The following is a 16,626-nucleotide window of genomic DNA, read 5'->3' as shown; positions in this document are numbered from 1 at the left end:
CAGGAAATAGGTTAGAATAACTTCCCTAGGGTAAAAGAAAAAGACCGAGCTGAGAATGTTTGTTGACCACGTTGGCTTTTCGAAGGGTGCGGCGGTGGAGAACCTGCAAGGCGCAACTTTTTCGTTTCTCATTTTCTCTTTATTTTTTGGTGAAGTCAAAGAACGATGCTTTTTTATAGCGAGACTTTTGTATTCCCTGAGATTTCTTTCAGGACCATGAGAAGCTCTGCAAATCGAGACGCAGACCAGACACCTCAGACGCCGGGCAGAGCCAACCGCCAGATTTCTCCTAGGTGCCTGAAAACCTGACGGCAACGTGTGTGCTGTGCGGTGCTCCGGTGTCGTCATCCCGCGCATGGCACAAACGCATGCATGCCCACCAGCGCGTGGGTCGCGGATGCGGATCCCGAAGACTGTAGATCATTGGGAAGAAGCAGAAGATGATTATTCCGTGTCCTTCCACCCTAGTGGAAGTGGAAGTGGATCAAAGATTGGGAAAACTGGAGTAGGGCAAGGGGGTGAAGCCACCGAGGAGAGATTTAGGGAGAAGGATGGGGGGAAAGAGGGTGGTTGGCTGAGATGCAGAGCGAGGGAGGGAAAAGCTGGGGCACATGGGTGTTGATCCCTGGCCGACGGCTGCTTGGCCACTGTAAGACTGGGGATCTTAGGGCTTTGCTAGACCAGGGGTTGTTCTTCTTAGGGCTTTGCTAGACCAGGGGTTAGCCCGGGCTCATACCCGGGCTCGCCCCTGTGCGTCCAGATGACGCACGGGGGATCCCGGGCTCAGGCACGGGTCAACCCTCCCATGCCCCGGGATAACGAGCTCCAGTTGTAGCCCAGTATTTTCTAAGAACCGAACTCCGGCTGAGCCCGAGACCGCAAAAGTGTAGCCCGTTCCACAGCTTCTCCCGGCTTCGGGTGAGTACTCGCAAGGAGCCGGGAGAAGCCGCGCACGGGGCACAGCAGTCCACAGGAGCACTGGGCCCATCGAGGCAGGGGGAGAGACCGGGGAGGAGAGATCGGGGTGGGGGATCAGGGTTGGGGGGGAGCGGCAACATTTTTTTAAAAAAATGACTTACCGTATTTCTTCGATTGTGAGACGCCATCGATTGTAAGACGCACACTAATTTCAGTACCACCAACAGGAGAAAAAAAAACCCTAAGACACACCCGCGATTCTAAGACGCACCCCATTTTTAGAGATGTTTATATGGGGGGGAAAGTGTGACTTAGAATCGAAGAAATGGGGTACCATTGCCGCTCGAGCGTTCCTGCACAGCGGCCCCTTTAAACACACACACAAAAATGGCGGACACGACGGGGCGTTCCTGTCGCATCTGACGTCTGGATAAGAGTGGCAGCCCGCGGTAGTTGCACCGCGGGTTGGTCCCTCCTCCCGCACGGATTAAGAGGTAGGTCTAGCAAAGCCCTTAGTGTGGGGGAAGGTGTTTTTTTTTTGAGGGGGGCAATTAGACTCGAAGGAGGAGGAGGAGGAGGAGAAGGAATTTACCGGCCAACACAGGAAGTAGGGTGGAGATTCTCCAAGACTCTTCAGGAGTCCAGGATGAATCTCCGCAGGAGCTTTTCAGTGAGAATACAGATGGCTCAGAGTCCCTCCCTCCCCCCATTCCGGAGAATTCAGCCTCTGTCTGAGGGCGAGGGGACATTGGAGCTGACAGATCCCAGAATCTGCCGCCGAGTCGAGCGGCCAGAGGTGGGAGGCGGTCCCTTAGGGTAGCGGCTCGCAAAAAGCTCCTCCCCAAAGACCCTCCCTCAGCTAAAGTGCCTGTTGGGCTGTAGGAAACAGTCCTGCTTGAGTTGAAACGGCCACTGCCTTGCTTTGTTAGCCAAACTAAGCTTAGAGGAGACCCTCTAGCCTCCCCACTCCCTCCAGGTGCGAAGAGATGTTGATTTGTCGAATAAAGCTTTGCAGATTGCACAGCAGATGTCCTTATTGTCTTGTATCAGCGGGAGGGCTTCAGGAACACGGCACAACCCCACGAAACGCGGCACCAAAGCCCACCGGTCACATCCGCAGGCGTGGATAGCCTCTCGAATGAACATGGGAGCACGTGTTCCGGCTGACAAGTCACACAAATCACGCCGCTTCTCACACAAATGGAGACGCGGCGGTTATCACTGGAGGCGTCACAACAGGCCCGTCGGAGGAAGAACATTTACAATGTTCAGGCCTGGATCTGAGCAGGGTGCATGTTTCGAGGGGCTGAGACAGACATAGGGAGAAACCAAGGGATGGCCTGCTCCCCAAACACAACACCACCCTATCTACTGCTTTGTGGAAGGATGGGTCGTGTGGGACTCGCAGTCAGAGAAGACGAGGGTGAGGATAAGGGGGGAAAGGATGAGTCAAACGCCGCTGATTTTGTTCATAATTACCTTTGGACACAGAAACTGCATGCAGGCTGTGCGAAGGAAATGATAATTGATCTGTCTGGTGCTTCTTAATAATAAAAATAATAACTAATAATAATAATAGAAACCAAATGCACAGTTACAAGAGGGGGGATACTTGGCTCAGCAATACTACAAACAAGAAGGATCTTGGAATTGTTGTAGATCACAAGCTGAATATGAGCCAACAATGCGATATGGCTGCAAGAAAGGCAAATGCTATTTTGGGCTGCATTAATAGAAGTAGAGCTTCCAAATCACGTGAGGTACTGGTTCCTCTCTATTCGGCCATGGTTAGGCCTCATCTAGAGTATTGCGTCCAGTTCTGGGCTCCACAATTCAAGAAGGACGCAGACAAGCTGGAGCATGTTCAGAGGAGGGCAACCAGGATGATCAGGGGTCTGGAAACAAAGCCCTATGAGGAGAGACTGAAAGAATTGGGCATGTTTAGCCTGGAGAAGAGGAGATTGAGGCCATCGAGTCCAACCCCCTGCTCAATGCAGGAATCCACCCTAAAGCATCCCTGACAGATGGTTGTCCAGCTGCCTCTTGAATGCCTTTAATGTGGGAGAGCCCACAACCTCCCTAGGTAACTGATTCCATTGTCGTACTGCTCTAACAGTCAGGAAGTTTTTCCTGATGTCCAGGAAATCTTATCCCAAAGCTTTCTAACCTTCCCACATTCCCACCACATATGAATTTGGGTTCCATGAGGTTCACGTCCCCTCGAACACAAAGTTGAGACACTCTTTTCATTTTGGGCAGCCTCAGAGGTGTTAGATACCACTTCTGACGTCATTTTAGTGCACCTCGGTTTATTCTTGTGGATATTGTTTGAATGGAGAATCTTTAAAAATAATAATAATAATAATTCCATCATGTCTCCTCTTGGATGTCTCTTTCCCATATCTGATTTCTGATTTCACCCCCCTGATCTCCTGCATTATTATGATTCTGTATATCTGTGTTTTTGTACCCTTTTCTCCTAATTCTTAATTACCTATGAATTTTCCCATTCTCTGAAATGTCTTGAACTTGGCCTCATTGTCTTTCCAGTTCTAATAAATTTACTAATTTGCACCCATACTGACCATGACATTCCCATACCTTGTTTCTATTTTAAAAAATATATCTTAGGAGGTTTAGGGCACCTCAGCAGGGGCCAGGAAAAGTGTAGGAGTTGCCCACAGGGGCCTTCACATTTCTTGCTGAGCTCTGGTTGACATTGACTGGCATTGGCGCTCCAGGGTTTCAGGTGCGAGACTCTACCAACCCTGGCTGGGAATGGAGTGGATGGATCGTGGCACCTACTGTGTGCCACCTGTGCCACCAGTGAACTACGTCCCTTCCATGCCCACCTGTCCTCAATGCTCAGCTCCTCCCTCCTCTGTGACCAGGAGGTGGACATCAAAGTGAGCTTGGAGGGTGGCCAATGGAGGCATGTTGGAATGACGGGTTTGAACGCACAGACCGATCTTCCAGGCTTTGGCTCCATCCCACTCAGACGTCTCCATTTGCTTCTGGAAGGGATGATAATCCCCGATGGTCACACATCCGGCCTCCCCTCCAGGACAGGGCCCTGGACTTTCTGGAGCTGCCACTGGACTTGTACCAGGACACCATTCACATCCCAAGTAATATTGGTATAGACCTGTCTTCCCATGTGTGTTGCCCTCCAGATATGTTGGACTGCAATTCCCATCATCCCCAGACAATGGGCAAACTGGGTAGGAAGGCACAAGGTTGAGGAATGGTAGAACAGGAGTTGCTATCTGCAGTGCAAGAAGACTGACTGCCAGGCGTCCATGACGGAGCAGAGTTGGGTCCCCTGAGACGGGGTTGAGGCAGGCCCCATGCCATCCTCGGTCTGAGGCTTCTCCCAGGGAACCTGACAAAGAACCAGTTTCAGGACAGACTTGTAGCTCTTCAAAGCATTGGATTCCCTCGGTCTTTCGGGTGGACCATCCCGATAGGATCTCTGCCCACTTCAGGGAGGAGTCACTGCAAACGGAGCAGCGATGGCGAAATGCCCAGCTCTGCCCTGCGATGACCGGGTGCCCATTCCTCCCTCTCTCAGCCATCAATCTGGGCTTGTGAAGATTGGCCCAACCAGGACTCCATCTGGATTTAGGCTCTCAGAGTAACCCATGGCCTTAGCTGAAGAGTCAAGTCCAAGTGGCCCATGGAGAAGCCCAGAGTGATGCAAGCCTGTTTTTCTCCTTCCAAAGTTCAACAGGAGCCCACAGCTCTGTACAAGTAGTTATTTTGCTACCTTGTGATTATGAAGAGACACCGATCATTCTTGAGGAATCCCCCGTGGATTGCCGTCCTCCATAGCAATAAGAAAGAAGTCCAGGAGAAAACACGCTCAATATAAATATGCCCTGAGCCCTTCCAGGCTGGGGAGAGGGGTCAATGTCTCACAGCGTTGTGTCTGGTCCTTTCTCCCTGCGATCTCCGTCCCCTTCTGGGGCCAGAATCCTTCTCTCTCTCTTCCAGGTTCTCTTTGCCTCTGACCAGGAAGGGAAGGTCTCCTCATCGCCCTGATGGATTGGCTGTGTCTGCTGCTAATATTTTGGCTCCTGCCTGGGGCTACGCAAAGGATGGAGAGGACCAAGTGTCAGTCATCTGGGACGTACAACGAGATAGACGGCTATTACAAGACAGGAGACCTCATTGTCGGTGGGAATATTGCACTTGGGGAAATTTTGCCCGTAAAGGCAAAAGGCTTTACAGCCTTGACCAAATGGTCAGCCTTTGGTCGTCCTATGTAAGTTTCCATGAGACAGATTTGGGACAAATGTTTGCCTGCTTTGCTTCCAGATTCAAGGGCTCCTTCTATCATCAGCAGTGCTGCTGGTGTTTGAAATTTCCATATGTGCAATATGGGCCTCAGAGCCTTGTCATGACTGGCTTCAAGCCGTCATGAGGCAGATAATTCACCCCACCCAATCCCTGCCACGCACCCCCTCTCTGGGTTCACACGTAATGAAAAGCCAGGGCAAGCCAGGGTCATTCGGGTCATAGCTTATTAACAACCCACACCTGTGGAAACACGGTCAGAGATTTGAGGGTTCCTCTTTGGCTTCATCCTGAGCTGGAAGAGAATTCCTCCTTCCCTCTCTGGCATGACCAAGGGCGCTACGGGGGTCTCACAGGCATCCTGGGAAGTGATCTTCAGACAGAGCCCAGTGTTGACTGCTGCATCTTCTGCTGCAAGACAAGGTACTTTAACGTGGAAAGGGAAACGTCAGGGCACACAACTGAGGGGCTGGGGGAATATTTCAGACTCCTTCTGACCCCCAGTGAAGTCTCCAGAAGGACATCTACTGAGTATAGAATGAACTATCGTCAGACGATTGGGACAAATGCGACTTTATTGAGTCGCAGAGAAAGATCGAAGCCACATTTGGGTTTTATCATAGGAATTATAAAATCACTGAGAAATCTCCCCTTCTTCCCAGCCATCTTCATCTTTGACAAGGGTGGGCAGAAGATCTGGATCTACTGGGAGATCTCTGCAGTAGATCAGTGAGGACTTCTGTTTGTTTAATAAAAGCAGCAACTCACAACTCAGTCCTGCTGTATATAACTTTACACTGTTAGTTTTACCCTACCCTGTGCCTGTTTACCCTACTCAGTGCCTGTTTACATTCTCTTCCCCTCCTTATTGCTTTACTATGATTTTATTAGATTGTAAGCCTATGCGGCAGGGTCTTGCGATTTACTGTTTTACTCTGTACAGCACCATGTACATTGATGGTGCTATATAAATAAATAATAATAAGAATAATAATGGTGGAGAAGTTGATGAAAGTGTCCACCCAGCGTGCGGCCGCTGTAAAGAAGGCAAACTCCATGTTAGACATTAGAAGAAAAGGAATTGAGAATAAAATGGCCAGTATTGTACTGCCCTTATACAAATCTATGGGGTGACCCCACTTAGGCCATTTCTACACCTGCCTCTTTCCCTGGGGTCGTCCTGGGATCATCCCGGTGCATCCAAATGACACACAAGGGATTCCGGGAGCAGGAAAGGATGATTCCTCCATTTTCCTGGGATAACCCACCACACCTAAAAAAAAGATTGTACAGAGCTGGAGAAAGTGCAGAAAAGGGCACTTGATCCAGGGGCTGGAGCATCTCCCCTACGAGGGAAGGTGACAACAGCTGGGATGGTTTAGCTTGGAGAAGAGGAGGCTGAGGGGAGAAATGATAGAGGGGTACAAAATCATGTAGGGTGCGGAGAATGTGGACAGGGAGACATTTTTCTCCCTCTTCCATAATACTAGAACCCAGCGGGGTCATTATTCCATGAAGCTGATGGGTGGGAGATTCAGGACAAATAAAAGGAAGGACTTCTTCCATAGTTAAATTATGGAATTCACTACCACAAGATGTAGTGATGGCCCCAGTAGGGGTGACTTTAAAGGGGGGGGGTTAGATAAATTCCTGGAGGAGAAGCCCTGATGGTTATGGGCTTCCTCCAGCATCTGAGGAAGTAAGCCTGTCTTCCCAGTTGCTGGGGAACATGGGCTGGAGGGTGCTGTTGCACTGTGTCCTGCTTTGATGGTCCTTGGTTGACAGCTGGTTGGCCACTGGGTGAACGAAGTGCTGGATTAGATGGACCCTGGGTCCAATCCAGCAGGGTTCTTCTCATGTTCTTATAATACTGCTGAATTGAAGAAAGCTGGGGGGTACCCTAGAGGTGATATGGGTATGGGAGGACTGGGTCGATTTCCAGAGATTGGACGGCTGTTGCCTTCATCTCTTCCTTGTGAGGTCCCAGGAAGCATCTTGGCTGACCATAGCTGGAACCAGGATGCAGATCTGGATGGAGCCACCTTGGTCCGTTCCTGGAGGGCTCTTCCGATGTTTCTATTCTTATGTTCCCCATACATGGTTTTAGTTGGACTACTCGGTTGGACTACTGCAACCTTCTTCTCACTGGCCTTCCTTCTTCTCACATCAGTCCATTGGTTTCTGTTCACCACTCTGCCGCTAAGATCATCTTCTTGGTTCGCCGCTCTGACTGTGTTACTCCACTTCTGAAATCTCTTCATTGGCTTCCAATTCACTCCAGAATCCAATATAAACTTCTCCTGTTGACCTACAAAGCTTTTCACTGTCTAGCTCCTTCCTAACTCTCCTCTCTCATCTCACACTATTGCCCCGCTCGTGCTCTTCGCTCCTCTGATGCCATGCTTCTCGCCTGCCCAAGGGTCTCCACTTCCCTTGCTCGGCTTCATCCCTTTTCTTCCACCGCCCCTTACGCCTGGAACGCTCTTCCAGAACATTTGAGAACTACACGTTCAATCGCAGCTTTTAAAGCTCAGCTAAAAAAATGCTTTTAAAACTTGATTTTGTTCTGACTTTATACTGCTAGTTTTACCCTACCCTGTGCCTGTTTGGTGCATTCTCTTCCCCTCCTCATTGTTTTATTATGATTTTATTAGAATGTAAGCTTATGCGGCAGGGTCTTGCTATTTACTGTTTTACTCTGTACAGCACCATGTACATTGATGGTGCTATATAAATAAATAAATTAGTAATAATAATAATAATAATAATAATAATAGTTGTGAATTATTCCCATGACTATTGGGCATGACTGTTGCACTAATTCCATGCTGAGCCCACCTCTATCCAGAGCTATTTGATCGTGCTGAGACTGGTAAAGTTAACCTTCAGGATGTTTCCTAGTGAACTGTTATTCCTTCATTTATTTTATAATATACTTGTAGCGGTTTTATTATGAGAATTTCTCTGTGCATTTCCGTATCATGGTTTTGGTCTGGAAGCGTTTGTATTTATTTATTTTTTCAAAGAGGGTTGAACCAGGTGGGCGTCTTCACCCTCCACTTCTCCGCTATCCTGCTGAGATCCTCACCCACTTCCTAATCTCCATCACCCTGCAGATGGAAAATCAAGAACTACCAACAAATCCCGGCCTTGACGTTCGCCATCACTCAGCTCAACAAGGACCCGACTCTCCTTCCCAACACCACCCTCGGCTTCCGCGTCTATAACTACAGGAACATAATCAGATGGGTATTCGTGAGCACCTTGTCTCTGCTCTCCACATGGGGGCAAATGTGCCCTAATTATAAATGTGACAGGAAAGATGAACTGATGTCTGTTATTGGGGGCTTCGACTCTGAATCCTCAAGGCAGATGGCCTCCATCTTGGGCGTCCTCAAGATCCCACAGGTAAGGCTACACTTATGGGGACAGATGGCAGGGGAGGGGGTTCTGCAGAACTCAGGAACAAGGCGTTGGAAAGACCAATCACTGGAAATGATGCATGGGGGAGACCTGGTTTGTCAATAGCTCTCGGTGTTGTAGTCAATCACAAACTGAATGTGAGACAGCAGTGTGATATGACTGCACAAAAGGCAAACACAACCTTAGGTTGCATCAATAGAAGTATTCCTTCTTCTCACATCAGTCCGTTGGTTTCTGTTCACCACTCTGCTGCTAAGATCATCTTCTTGGCTGGCCGCTCTGACCATGTTACTCCACTTCTGAAATCTCTTCATTGGTTTCCAATTCACTTCAGAATCCAATATAAACTTCTCCTGTTAACCTTCAAAGCTTTTCACGGTCTAGCTCCTTCCTATCTCTCCTCTCTCATCTCACACTATTGCCCCGCTCGTGCTCTTCGCTCCTCGGATGCCATGTGTCTCGCCTGCCCAAGGGCCTCTACTTCCCTTGCTCGGCTTCGTCCATTTTCTTCCGCTGCCCCTTACGCCTGGAACGCTCTTCCAGAACATTTGAGAACTACAAGTTCAATCGCAGCTTTTAAAGCTCAGCTAAAAACTTTTCTTTTTCCTAAAGCTTTTAAAACTTGATGTTGTGCGGACTTTATACTGTTAGTTTTACCCTACCCTGTGCCTGTTGGCATTCTCTTCCCCTCCTTATTGTTTTACTATGATTTTATTAGATTGTAAGCCTATGCGGCAGGGCCTTGCTATTTACTGTTTTACTCTGTACAGCACCATGTACATTGATGGTGCTATATAAATAAATAAATAAATAAATAATAATAATAATAATAATAATAATAATAATAATAATAATGTTTTGAAATCAGGGCAAGAAATTGTCCTACTCTTCTCTGGGCTGATCAGCACTCACCTGGCTTACTCTGCCCAGTTCTGCATCCCCTTAATCTGAGTAATTTCAAAGATGGGTCAGGGATTGGAAGAGAAGATTAAGGGGTGGGTGGGTGGGTAGGGCAGCAGCGCCAGAGCCCCTAAAAGGTTTCCACACCAAAGAGGGCCACTTCCTGTTCTCGAAGCTCCAACATTACAGGACATGAAGTAACGGTCTGAAGTTACAGGAAGGCGGATTTTGGTTGACCGTTAGGAAAAGAACGTCCTAACAATCAGAGCAGTCAGACATTGGAACTAACTGCTTAGAGAGGTGGTGGGCTCTCTCCGTCCCTGGAGGTCTTCAAGCCAGGGAGGCTTGAAGCTGGATTCCTGCCCTTGAGCAGGGGGGTTATATCTGTCATACGCACTGGGACACAGTTGGAGATGACACATGTGTTGAGAGACGTTTACACACTGTATGCTTGGGACACATTTCCCTGCAAAATAGATCTTGTTTGGGGCAAGTAGTCTTGTTCAGTGCTGAACAAGTAGTCTTGTTCAGTGCTGACACCCTGAAAGCCATGGATTTGGGGGTGATCGCCTTTAAGTCATCAGACCGCCTCAGCTTGCATTTGGAAAACTTCCTTTGGGATGAGATTTCATGTACCTCCAGAAATGGGCAATGGGAGTCCACGAATGTTTCTGCCATGACAAATGTGTTTGCCTCTCACTGCCACAAAAGCTGTTGTTGTCTTCGCTGCCACTGACTAACAGGGTTCCCCTCTCGAAATCCCTTCCTTCAGCTCGGTCACGGCTTGGTTGACCCTCTTCAGAGTGGGCAAAAGGTATATCCTTCCTTCTACCGGATTGATCCCGATGAAAATAGCCAATACGTGGGCTTAGTCCAACTGCTCCTGCATTTCCACTGGAATTGGATTGGGCTGGTTTCCCGCAGAGATGACCGAGGTGAACATTTCATCCAGACCCTGACCCCGATGCTCAAGCAGAACGACATCTGTGTGCTCTTCTACAGAATGTTTGAGAACAAAAGATGGCTTGAACGGGCACAAGTACACCGTATTTCTATCCCCAGTGCTTGGCTGGAATGTTTAGTTATTATTCTCTTTGGGAACCCAGGAATTGTAGAAGTGTTTGTTACTCTCCAAGAGTCCAACAGCTCCTTAAGGAAGGTTTGGATCTTGACGTCCCATTCCGAAATTGCTGCAACGGATTCCCAGTCCGGCTGGCAATCCCTGAAACCTTTCCACGGCGCTTTGTACTTCAGAGTCCACAGAAGGGATGTGCCAGGATTCAAGCCTTTTCTCCGGGGTTTAGATCCGTTCCGACCTAAAGGAGACGTCTTTCTCCGCAAGTGGTGGGAAGAGGCATTTAAATGTGGGTTTCTGAAACCAGGCGAGACCTCTCTATGGTGGTCGAGGAATTGTACGAAAAAGAAACTAGAACACCTGCCAGGAACCAAGTTCGAAATGAGTATGACCGGCCCGAGCTACAGCATCTACAACGCCGTGTATTCCGTGGCACACGCGATTCATGCCGTGTCCTCCTCCGGATCCAATCGTGGAATGAGAGGGAAAGGCGAGAGGCTTTTGAAGGTCCAGCCGTGGCAGGTAAGCCCTCCTTCAGAGCAGGCCATCGTCTGAAAAGTGCCTTTTAAAAAAACGTGTAATAGAATGTCAGTAAAGAGTAGCAGAGACTTATAGTACGGTCTTTATTTATTTGCAATATTCACAATATTTGTATAGCCAACGGTTTTGGAGCAGGGAACAGCAGTATAAAAACATCATTCCTTGTGAATTTACAACAGTGGCCCTGTTCAGATGACACCTTGTCCTGCGGATTAAGCATTTTGAGATACGCCTTGGGGCTTTCCGTGTCATGTGAAGGAAGTCTTAGTGTGTTGTGTGAACCATTCCTAACCGTGGTGTCTACATAACCTTTGTTTAAAAGTGGTCAAAAGGGTCAGCGGTCCAACTATGACTTAGCGTGGGGTCTGAACAGGCCCAATGACGGTTGAGGAGTGGATTTTCCAGCAAGCCCTGAAAAGGGTCCCAATGTATGAAACAGGAGGTGTCCCCCCTCTGCCCAGAGAAACCCAACACATGAAGCTCACCCCAGCCCATGTTCCAACGCCTGAGGTTGGTCTCTCCCAGGGCAGGAGCCAACCCCTGCTGACGCTGAACCAAAGATGGGAGAGCGTCTTGGAGCAAGTAGTAAAGTGTCTTGGCTACGCCTCTCACCCAGTGGGGAAGTGGCTTCCAATGGCTACTGCCCAAAGAAGAAGCACCTTCAGTTTTCAACAAAAACTGGGCCAGTTGGGGAAGTCTGGCTGACTATCAGGTTTCACACACACACACCCTTGTGGGTGCAGGAAAATGAAACTCGATAAATTCAAGATGAGCCATGTAGTTGCTAGGAAGTGTAAGAGATAAAGGAAAGGAAAGGTCAAGCCTGTTTTGTGCCCTGTAGCCATTGTAGCCACCTTTCCTTTTTCCATTCTCCTGACTTGGGTGGGTGGCAGGGGCTGCGTTGGACTCATTGGCCATGGGTGACTCCAGAACTCATTGATGGAGTCCAGACGGAGACCACTTCCACCCTTGATGGCCACCACAAGTCTGCTAGAGGGCACCAGAGCCCGAACCTCTCAGCCTCTTTCCATTTCAGGTTCTTGCCTCCTTGAGGAACGTCCGGTTTAACAACAGCGCTGGAGATGAAGTCTCTCTCATGAGGAGCAGCAAGAGATATGAGATCCGGAACATGGTCTTCTTCCCAAATGGCTCCATGGCTCCTGTGCAAGTTGGGTGGATCGACCCGGGGGCTCCCCCAGGCCAAGACTTCCTCATCCGCCCAGAGAAGATCGTGTGGGCTACAGAGGTGGGCGTTGGAGTGAATATTCTGGGGTTGGGGGAGAACCACAGGAGGTCAGTCGCTTGAGAACAGAAGGTGTCTTCCTAGATCAACCCAAAGGCCTATTGAGTCCCCGGAGGGGCTGCTGCCCTGTGGCTCAATCCCTGCTTTGAATGAAAAAGGTCCCAGATCCAACCTTGGTATTTCTAGCTAGGTTGAGAACTGATCTGGCAATTGCTTCTCTGCTCCCAGTTCATTTCACTTCTACAGTCTCATCACTTTAAGGGCCAATCCAAGCAAGATACTGTCGGCAGATAATTCATCTCTGTTCATCATTTTTATCTGGGAGAGGTTGTGTTTTCTCCTAAAGGATCAAGTTTGTGGTTTTGTGGTGCTGGAAGATCCAATGTTGCCCCTAGAGGCAAACATGTGTTTTGGTGTATGGATCGCCTTTTCCCGTTTAGGGTGGAATGGCAGCTTCCAGCCATTCTGCATAGAAACTGCTTGGCTTCACCTTCCAGTTAGACTACTGCAATACATCCTACGTGGGACTCCCCTTGGAGATTCCAGGTTGTGAATTTGGTCCTGTGAAACTTGAGAACCTACACAAAATGGGTCCGAAACACCCCAGTGTGTAACCAGTGCTCATCCAAACAGACGGACATCACCACAGACAGAATTGTAAACAGGAATCTATTTATTTGAGAATACTCCAAAATTAAAAGTAAGCAGTGGCGTGGTGGTGATGTGAGAGTAAAATTATCTCTTTTATGGGGAAAGAAAATGCAATGAAAATATAAGATTAATTCAAAGGACTGCAATTGCCAAAGTTGGTTTGAATTTAGCTCAAAAATAAAGGCTTGAGTTCTAATGATGTTAAGCTTCGTCCTTCTCCTCTCCTGCTTATTACTTGTGGTTTTAAGCTAAATTAAGTCAAAACTAAACTTAGAATAACTCCTAACTCCCCCTCCTAAAGTTTAAAAGCTTAGAGAGGTCCATAGTCTCCCAAATCTGTTGAAACAAAGGAAATCACAGGCAAAGTAACCGAAAAATCAAGCGCTGCAAACTTTGCTTCCCGTTTTTTCATACACTTGTTCTCAGTCAATGAGCAAAGAATCCAAACTTCAGGGCCTTCCTGTCCATGGCTCAGGAGTGTGGAACATAAGTCTGGGTCATTCAAATATGAGTCCGGGGTCTTTCGGGGGCCCCAAATTGTGAAATAGACTCCCTAGATAGGTCCACCTGTCACCTACTTTGTTGACTTTTCAGAACCAAGAAAAATCCTTGTCATTCAACCATCACAGATGGGATTTGGCCTTCCAGATTCATTCTCCTCACCAGCCAATGGGAGTCGACATTGAGTCACTCCTCTTAGGGCAATATCTGTCCCGTGGGACACCTCAACCATTTCTCCCTTCGCTTTCAGACGCCCCCCTTTGCGAGGTGCGCACAGAGATGCTCTCCAGGGCACCGGAGACACGTTCCAGAGGGGAAGCCGGTTTGCTGCTACGAATGCATCCGATGTCCGGAAGGGACCTTTTCCAACAAGACAGGTACTGGAACTTTTAAGAGCCATCTCTAAGTGTGGGAGATGCCAGGTCACAAATGGCAGAGGATGAGGGACCCCTCTTGGATCAGGGACAGGGGCTGCCATTTCCTCTCTGGATAACATCAGCTTTGGAATCGCATTTGATCGAAGAGAATTCATAATTCCATAGTTTTCTGAAGAAATGCTCTATTTGTTTGTAACTATGATAATAATCAGCAGCAAGTCTGCCAATTATTAACTTTTATGAGCCAGAACTCACTCCATGGGCTATTCTTCCAAATGCTTCCTGCTGAACTTTCCTAAAAAAAAAATTAAGATCATGTGTTTTTTATTTATTTATTCCATCGGTTACAGAATACTGGAGGTCGTAGCTCAATTCCTCGTTGCAGAACTTGGTCCTTTCCATCCTGCAGAATATGGAACATGAGTTTTGTGAAGGGAACCGCATGTTTTCAGTCTCTTTTCTTAAGAAATAAGTTGACGAGGCGGAAAGAGGGAGTTGAATTTTATGCCATAATACGCAGATGGGCTCACTGCTCTACCTCTGGCTTGGCGGGCTGACCTGCCACCCCCCAAAAAGAACATTTGTGTCATGGTTGAGGTACTTCAATCGTTGTTGCTCCTTCCAGATGCTGCTCGCTGTGACCCGTGCCCAGAAGACCAACACGCAAACAAGAACCATGACCAGTGTTTCCCCAAGAAGATCCACTTCCTTTCCTTTCAAGACTGTATCGGAATCATTTTAGCTTCTCTGGCCCTTTTCCTCTCTCTCATCACATCCCTAGTGATGGCAACCTTCATGAAACACCACGACACCCCAATCGTCAAAGCCAACAACCGAGACCTCACCTACGTCCTCCTCCTCTCCCTCCTGCTCTGCTTCCTCTGCTCCTTCCTGTTCATCGGTCGGCCCACGAAGGTCACCTGTCTTCTCCGGCAAGCTGCGTTTGGCATCACTTTCTCTATCGCCATTTCTTCCATTTTGGCCAAAACTGTCACGGTAGTTCTGGCCTTCATGGCCACCAAGCCAGGGAACATAGGAAGAAAACTCTTGGGGGGACAACTGACCAACTCCATTGTCCTGGGTTGTCCCCTCATCCAAGCTGGGATCTGTGCAGCTTGGCTGGGGACCTCTCCCCCGTTCCCAAACTTGGACTTCCATTCCCTGGCTGGAGAAATCATAGAGGAATGCAATGAAGGCTCAGTCACCATGTTCTACATGGTCTTGGGCTATATGGGATTTCTGGCTCTCGTCAGCTTCATGGTGGCTTTCCCTGCAAGGAAATTGCCGGACAGCTTCAACGAAGCCAAGTTCATCACCTTCAGCATGCTGGTCTTTTGCAGCGTCTGGGTCTCCTTTGTGCCCACCTACTTGAGCACCAAGGGGAAGACCATGGTGGCCGTGGAGATCTTCTCCATCCTGGCCTCCGGGGCTGGTCTCCTGGGTTGCATCTTCCTCCCCAAATGCTACATCATTATACTGAGGCCCCATCTCAACACCAGGGACCATCTAAGAATGAAAAAAAATTAAAGCATCTCACACTTTGGAACATGCCCTGATTCCCTGACAACTATATCAATTTTAGAATCTCAGGACAATTTCTCCAATGATTATGTGACCTGTTATGTCTTCAGTGATGGGATCCCTTCCACAAAGGGTCCCTGTGTTCACTGCTGAAGGGGAAGCCGGTTTGCTGCTGCGAATTATTATGATTAATCAACAGCAAGTCACACAATTATTAACACTAAAGAGTGTTACTGCATGGGCTTTTCTTCCATATGCATCTTGCTCAACATTTTTTTTAAGACCATGTGTTCAATCCAGGTTTCGTCATGCTTAGTGGAGAACCAGAATCACTGGGAGTCATGTTGATCATGATGAATAAATCCCACTGATTTCAATGGGTCTACTCTCAGTTGTCTGAACAGTCTGCATCCAAATTCAGAATTTCAAACTATGTTGTTTTCAAATAAGGCCCAAAGGTGTGTATTTTTTGGGGGGGTTGGGGTTGGGGTTGGATTAGAAGCTAAATATACTTGGGATGTTTGAACCAGCCAAGCTCAGGCTGACCAAACTTCTCTGTGAGCATCTCTACATTAAGGGGAAGTCACATTGCTAATCCAGGAGGGTTTTGCTTCCTGCTTCTTTTGTGCTATTGTTATAGGCTGTATTACATGGGCGGAGAGGGGCAACCACATGGTTTGAACGGAATACTTCCCCTCCATTCAATTACATTGAGGCAGCGCCATCTAGTGACAGAAGATACTTCTTTTTATGGATATTACCACATCAAAAGTGTTTCTTTTCATAGCAGGGCTTCCAGGGGATAGTTCGGGAGAAGTCCTGGCCATTGACAACATTCATGTAATGGACCCACAAACTTCCATCAGTGTGGTCAGTCGCGGGCATGCCAGAAATTGGAAGCTTTTCCCACCGTGAGTCCATATCAAAGTGTGAGATTTGTTTTTTCCCTTTACACATTAAAATCATGCATTTTCATGCATGTTTCCTCAAATGCACACATCCACTCTGCACATCTTGGACATGAACGCATTCTTCTCCCATTAAAAGAGGCATATTGTTTAATGGTGTGCACTTTGGTGAGCATTTTTTTCAAAAATACACATTTCATGATATTTGCCCTCCTGGCTTTCTGAAGATCATAGAATGATAGACTCTGGAGTTCCTCTTGAGGTCAACTAGTC

General features: G+C 48.0%; 1 protein-coding gene across 1 annotated transcript; it reads left to right on the top strand.

The window, feature by feature from the left end:
• The first annotated feature begins 5,015 nt into the window (after window positions 1-5,015).
• Window positions 5,016-15,451, top strand: LOC134413165 (vomeronasal type-2 receptor 26-like). Its single transcript, XM_063147294.1, has 7 exons — window positions 5,016-5,094; window positions 5,877-5,943; window positions 8,331-8,622; window positions 10,310-11,134; window positions 12,189-12,398; window positions 13,798-13,936; window positions 14,559-15,451. Exons 1-7 carry the CDS (start codon window positions 5,016-5,018, stop codon window positions 15,449-15,451), a joined length of 2,505 nt encoding a protein of 834 aa, XP_063003364.1.
• The last annotated feature ends 1,175 nt before the right edge of the window (window positions 15,452-16,626 follow it).

This window comes from Elgaria multicarinata, chromosome 23, assembly GCF_023053635.1.
Source record: "Elgaria multicarinata webbii isolate HBS135686 ecotype San Diego chromosome 23, rElgMul1.1.pri, whole genome shotgun sequence".
NCBI lineage: Eukaryota > Metazoa > Chordata > Lepidosauria > Squamata > Anguidae > Elgaria > Elgaria multicarinata.
Note: the sequence above shows the minus strand (reverse complement) of the source record. Positions and strands in the feature narration are given on the sequence as shown.

What these genes read in the sequence shown, in the direction of transcription:
- LOC134413165 (XM_063147294.1), top strand. Translation starts at nt 5,016, where the DNA reads ATGGAGAGGACCAAGTGTCAGTCATCTGGGACGTACAACGAGATAGAC. An exon ending in GACAGGAGACCTCATTGTCG is followed by an intron (nt 5,095 to 5,876) that starts GTGGGAATATTG and finishes CCTTCTTCCCAG; the next exon opens with CCATCTTCATCTTTGACAAG. An exon ending in GAGATCTCTGCAGTAGATCA is followed by an intron (nt 5,944 to 8,330) that starts GTGAGGACTTCT and finishes ATCACCCTGCAG; the next exon opens with ATGGAAAATCAAGAACTACC.